The 6,332-nt window shown below is 47.0% G+C and overlaps 1 protein-coding gene across 1 annotated transcript; it reads left to right on the forward strand.

Annotated features, from left to right (window-relative positions):
- Positions 1 to 1,353: 1,353 nt before the first annotated feature.
- On the forward strand, positions 1,354 to 5,838 carry RPL7L1 (ribosomal protein L7 like 1). Its single transcript, XM_025384069.1, has 3 exons — positions 1,354 to 2,146; positions 3,069 to 3,174; positions 5,371 to 5,838. The coding sequence occupies exons 1-3, from the start codon at positions 2,106 to 2,108 to the stop codon at positions 5,536 to 5,538; spliced, it is 315 nt and encodes a 104-aa protein (XP_025239854.1). The 5' UTR covers positions 1,354 to 2,105; the 3' UTR covers positions 5,539 to 5,838.
- The last annotated feature ends 494 nt before the right edge of the window (positions 5,839 to 6,332 follow it).

The raw sequence follows: 6,332 nt of genomic DNA on the forward strand, positions 1-6,332 counted from the left end.
AATGTCTTACACTTTGATGACCCTTGTATTTTGCCTCTTTACAAAGACACACGGTGAGGTGCTGAAAGAGAATGAGCCTCCCTCTTTCAGTGTGTGACCCTGAATACTGGGTTGTCCTGACACTTATTCATCAGAAAGTGACCTGTGCCCATGGCAGTCTTTCCGGTTGGACTAGTTACATGGCAACACAAGGCCTTTAGCTGCCACCAGTATCAGTATCAATAGTGCCAAAATCGAGAAATTGGTGCTAGACCCTTAGGATCAGTGATGAGCAAGCAGTCATGGTTCCTGCCCTCCTAGTATCGTGTGGAAGAAATATTAAATATATAATAATGTCCTGAGGGAAATCAGACACTAGAGTCTTACTAGTCAGCCCATAGACCAGTAGCACCAGTGTCATTCTGAAGCCTGTTAAAAATGCAGAATATTGGCCGGGCGCGGTTGCTCACGCCTGTAATCCCAGCACTTTGAGAGGCCGAGGCGGGCGGATCACAAGGTCAGGAGATCGAGACCATCCTGGCTAACACGGTGAAACCGTCTCTACGAAAAATTCAAAAAATTAGCCGGGTATGGTGGTGGGAGCCTGTAGTCCCAGCTGCTCGGGAGGCTGAGGCAGGAGAATGGCGTGAACCCGGGAGACAGAGCTTGCAGAGAGCCGAGATCATGCCACTGCACTCCAGCCTGGGGGACAAAGCAAGACTCCATCTCAAAAAAAAAAAAAAAAAAAAAAAAAAAAAAAAAAGATGCAGAATATCAACTCCCCACCCAGCTTCCTGAATAAAAATCTGTATTTTAGTAAAATCTTCAGATGACTCCTATTCACTATTAATGCTTGAGAAGCGCTGCTCTGGAGGTTTGCGGAGATAAGACCTGTGTTGTTTTTCAGGATTTTTAATTTTAAAAAATTATTTTTTTATTTTTTTGAGACACTCTCGCTCTGTCGCCCAGGCTGGAGTGCAGTGGCACAAACTGGGCTCATGCAGCCTCCGCCTCCCGGGACTTCAGGCGCGAGCCACCACGCCCAGCTAATTTTTTGTATTTTTAGTAGAGACGGGGTTTCACCATCTTGGCCAGGCTGGTCTCCAACTCCTGACCTCAAGTGATTCACCTGCTTCGGCCTCCCAAAGTGCTGGGATTACAGGTGAAAGCCACCGGCTCCGGCCTACTTTTTCAGGATTTTATATAGACCGGGAGGGAAGAACGCATATTCCAGGTGATGACAGCTGTATAAGGGTTTTATTTTCATTCCTTTTTTTTTTTTTTTTTTTTGAGACGGAGTCTTGCTCTGTCGCCATGTTGGCCAGGCTGGTCTCGAACTCCTGACCTAAGGTGATCCTCCCGCCTTGGCCTCCTAAAGTGCTGGGATTACAGGCGTGAGCCACCGCGCCCGGTCTGTATAACGGTTTTAGATGGCAAGGAAGCAAGTTGTAGTTTTCGGTCCAGCAGTAATAGTAACAAACATAGTGCTGACAGACACTGCTAAACGCTTTACGCTTTATATAATCTCCTGTAATCCTCGTAACGCCATTAGGTAGACCTATTATTACTGTATACCCATTTTATGGGTAATGAAGCCGCAGTACAGAGGGGTTAAATAACGTCTTCAAGGATCCATCGACGGAGCCAAGCAGACGGAATCGCAGCTACCTGTTTTACCACTCTAAGTCCTCAACAAACACTTGCACCTACATGTGAGAGCCAAAACCATAGCCTCCAAATTTTTCCACAGAGCGAAAAGGTTTCGTGCAATTTGTCTGTCTTCCTCCTCAGAGACGCAGCAGAGCCGCGCCGGAAGTGCGGCGCCTTCGCTAGAGCGGACGCCATAGGTGCATTGTGGGAAGCACTTTATTGTCCACAGCCAAGCTGTTTGTGATGAAACTGTAACTTACAAAAAAAAAAGGGCTGGGTTTTGAAAATGATACAGGCTCTAAAAACCCTGGAAGCGCTGCAACTTTTGGCAGGAATCGGGGTTAGCAGGACCTCAGCGGCTCACTGCGGCCAAGTGAACGCTGACTGACTGGGTCCTCCAGCGTGAGTTAGAACAGACATCTCTATGGTCAAGGAAACAGAGCGAGTGCTGTCTTCCCCATGTGTTGAGGTTGCGCATGATCAGTAGCTGCACCACTAGAAAGATGGCGGAGCAAGAGTGAGTGGGGCTTTGAATATCTGGAATTGGGTGTTGAGTATCTGGTGCCATCCACGGTGTTTATGCCTCGGTGGCGGATTCTTGTGGGCTCTAGGAATAGAAAAGGCCACAGTTTACAAAGGGTGGGGATGAGGAGCCGTAGCGCTGTGGCGGAGGAGGGAGGGGACCGCGGTCAATTTCGGGTTATCTAGAGAGGCGAGGATTGACTTCAGGCAGCGGGCTGGAGTGCCACAGTTGAATTCACCCAGCCTGACAAGTATTAACCCTGCAGATAGGTCTGCACCCACCCCAACCCGGTGGGGTTTTACTAGATTCGTCGCTGCTAGTGCCTGTGAAGAGCTGTGGCAGTGAAAATCCTGTTAACTTACAGGAACGCAGAGGCTAAAGGGTTCATTACTTTTTGAGGCATTGGGGATGAGTGAATATTAGGGGTACATTTTGAGGCCTGGAGTCAGAAACCGCAGGTTTCAGGGGACTCTTTCTTCAGACACTTGAAAACAGTAATGTTCCCTGAAGCCCAGGATATTGACTTGGTTTGGAAATCCATTGAATGTTCGTTTTCTTTGTTGTTGTTGTTGTTTTGAGACGGAGTCTTGCTATGTCGCCCAGGCTGGAGTGCAGTGTCGCAATCTCGGCTCACTGCAACCTCCGCCTCCCGGATTCAAGCGATTCTCCTGCTTCAGCCTCCGGAGTAGCTGAGATTACAGGCGTGCGCCACCCCGCCAAGCTGATTTTTTATTTTTGGTAGAAACGGGGGTTTCACCATGTTGGTCAGGCTGGTCTCGAACTCCTGACCTCAGGTGATTCTCCCCCTCCCCCCACCTCGGCCTCCCAGAATGCTGGGGTTATAGGCTTGAGCCACCGCGCCCAGCCAAGTGTTCGTTTTCTAAATGTTATCTCTGATCTCAATTTTCTGCATCAGGCAAAGAAAAATCCCTTTGGTTCCAGAAAATCTGCTGAAAAAGAGGAAGGCTTATCAAGCCCTCAAAGCCACCCAGGCAAAGCAGGCACTTTTGGCAAAGAAGGAGGTAATGGTGGGGAACCAAGATAAAGTAATTAGAATTTGTATTAGGTGAGTTTTATCCAGCATGTGTTGGACTACATTTGGTATTTACGAGCTCCCCGCAACAGTTTGACAAACCAGGTATCGTTGTCTCTCAGTGTCCTTAGGGGGTTGGTTCCAGGACTCCCACAGATGCCTAAATCTGAGACTGCTGAAGTCCCTTATATAAAATGGTTGTAGTATTTGCATATCATCTGTACTCCTTCCGCCTATGTAATTTAAATTCTCTTTGGATTACTTAATAGCTTTTTTTTTTTTTTTTTTTGAGGCAAGAGTCTCACTGTGTTCTGGAGTGCAGTGACACAGTCTCGACTCACTGCAACCTCTGCCTACTGGGCTCAAGCAGTTCTGCCTCAGTCAACCAAGTAGCTAGGATTACAGGCATGTGACTAATTTTAGCTAAATTAGCCACCACACTCGGCTAATTTTTTTTTTTATTTAATTTAATTTTGTTTTGTTTTTGAGACAGAGTCTCACCTGTCTCCCAGGCTGGAGTACAGGGATGTGATCTCGGCTTACCACAACCTCCGCCTCCCGGGTTCAAGCGATTCTCCTGCGCCAACCTCCCAAGTAGCTGGGATTACAAGGATGTGCCACCATGCCCTGCTAATTTTTGTATTTTTAGTAGAGACAAGGTTTCACCATGTTGACCAGGCTGGTCTGGAACTCATGGACTCAAGTGATCTACCCACCTCGGCCTCCCAAAGTGCTGCGATTACTGGCATCAGCCACCCCACATGGCCACCGGCTAATTTTTGTATTTTTAGTAGAGCTGTTTTAACATGTTGGCCATGCTGGTCTCAAACTCCTGGCCTCAAGTGATCCACCCACTGGCCTGTCAAAGTGCTGGGATTATAGACCTGAGCCACCCTGCCTGGCCTGGGTTACTGATAGCTAATACAGTGTACATAATGTATTTTTAAAATTTGTATTACTTTTTACTGTTTTTTTTTTTTTTTTTTCATTTTTTTCCCGAATTTTTTTTCTTTTTTTTTTTCTTTTTTTTAAGAGGTCAGCAGGGCGCAGTGACTCACGCCTGTAATCCCAATACTTTGGGAGGCCGAGGCAGGTGGATTACTTGAGGTCAGGAGTTCGAGACCAGCCTGGCCAACATGGTGAAACCACATCTCTACTACAAATACAAAACATTAGACGGGCACTGTGGCATGTGCCTGTAATCCTAGCTACTCAGGAAGCGAGGCAGAAGAATCGTTTGAACCCGGGAGGCGGAGGTTGCAGTGAGCCAAGATTGTGCCACTGCACTCCAGCCTGAGTGACAGAGCGAGACCCTGTCTCAAAAAAAAAAAAAAAAGTGGGGTCTTTGGCCGGGTATGGTGGGTCACGCTTGTTATCCCAGCACTTTGGGAGACTGAGGCAGGTAGATCACCTGAAGTCAGGAGTTCGAGACCAACCTGGCCAACAAGGTGACCCTATCTCTACTAAAAATATAAAAATTAGCCAGGTGTGGTGGCGCATACCTGTAATCCCAGCTACCTGGGAGGCTGAGGCAGGAAAATTGCTTGAACCCAGGAGGCAGAGGTTGCAGTGAGCCGAGATCGCATCACTGCACTCCAGCCTGGGTGACAGAGCGAGATTCCATCTCAAAAAAAAAAAAAAAAAAAAAAAAGGAGTGAGGTGTTCTGTTACCCAGACTAAGTGCAGTGGCAGGATCATAGCTCATTGCAGCCTTGAATTCCTGGGTTCAAGAGAACCTCCTGCCTCAGCCTCCTGAGTAGCTGGGACTACAGGTGAGCCACTGTGTATGTGCTCCTCAGAAGTATTTTCCAGCTGGGGTTGGTTAAATCACAGATGCAGAGCACCAAGTGTATATGGTGTATGTCTTCCTTTAGCAAATATTTAACACCTGCAGGCAAATGCTGGCGTTGAGTTTAAGGAAGCTTGTTAGTAAGCATTGATTAATATCATGCAAACTAATTTTTTGTTTGTTAATTATTTTTCCCAGTAATTCCCAAGTTTACTCAACTCCACCTTTACTTTGGTTTCTCATTTTTCCTTTATATGAAAATAGAGAATATTGCTTTGCCCTGCATTGTAGAACACGGGGAAATAAGCTCTATCAGTTGTCACTCATGAATTACTGTTCTAAAAGTAAAAATGTATGGAGGCACAAGATGATAATGATGGTCTGTCTTCTCTGTAGCAGAGGAAAGGAAAAGGGCTCAGGTTTAAGCGACTGGAATCATTCCTACATGATTCCTGGCGGCAGAAACGTGACAAGGTGCGTCTCAGACGACTAGAAGTGAAACCTCATGCCTTGGAATTGCCAGACAAACATTCCTTGGCCTTTGTTGTACGCATGGAAAGGTAAGGAACTGGTGTCTTTCTAATTGCATGAGGCTGGGGCAAACCGTTGCTTAAGTTTTAGACCCCTTTCTAGGGAGATGATAAGCCCCAAGCCACTCAGCCAAGTCATGCTGGGATGTCAGGGTAGAGCACAATTTAGTCTGCAATATTTGGAAGACCTTAGACAGACAGACTTGAAAATAAGTGCTCACTAGGGAGAAGGGGTTGAGGACACCCTCTCTAAAGCAGGAACTTCTACCTGAGACCTGAAAGATGTGAAAGGCGTTCACCAGTGCTGGGAGACTTTCCAGGCATGTGTGCTGAAGTCCTGAGGTGGGGAAAGCAAGGCATCATTCTAGGAACTGAAACAAGGCTGAGTGGATGAAGCATATTCAGTGAAGGGGAGACATTTTTCCTCAGTTAGTGGAATTTTCGCAACCCCTTGCCCACCTCATGTGCAACTCTACTTGCTGTTTCCCCTACCCAATCACCCAAACCAGAAACCTGTGACTTTTGCATATTTTTATGAGCTCTGTCCTTTGTAGCCTTCTACCACTGCTCGTATTTTCCCTAAACTATTGTATTAACCTTCCTCCTGGATTTCCTTGCCTCTAGTGTCATACTGTGATCTATCCCATACACTGCCCTTGGTGATTGTCAGAAAGAAATCTGGTCTTGGCCGGGCGCGGTGGCTCAAGCCTGTAATCCCAGCACTTTGGGAGGCCGAGGCGGGCGGATCACGAGGTCAGGAGATCGAGACCATCCTGGCTAACATGGTGAAACCCCGTCTCTACTAAAAATACAAAAAACTAGCCGGGC

Source organism: Theropithecus gelada, chromosome 4 (genome assembly GCF_003255815.1).
Source record: "Theropithecus gelada isolate Dixy chromosome 4, Tgel_1.0, whole genome shotgun sequence".
Lineage (NCBI taxonomy): Eukaryota > Metazoa > Chordata > Mammalia > Primates > Cercopithecidae > Theropithecus > Theropithecus gelada.

Bases quoted from the DNA above. Each gene is read 5' to 3' on its own strand.
- RPL7L1 (XM_025384069.1), top strand. From the start codon at position 2,106: ATGATCAGTAGCTGCACCACTAGAAAGATGGCGGAGCAAGA. The intron at 2,147-3,068 runs GTGAGTGGGGCT...TTTCTGCATCAG, and splicing joins AGAAAGATGGCGGAGCAAGA to GCAAAGAAAAATCCCTTTGG. The intron at 3,175-5,370 runs GTAATGGTGGGG...TCTTCTCTGTAG, and splicing joins CACTTTTGGCAAAGAAGGAG to CAGAGGAAAGGAAAAGGGCT.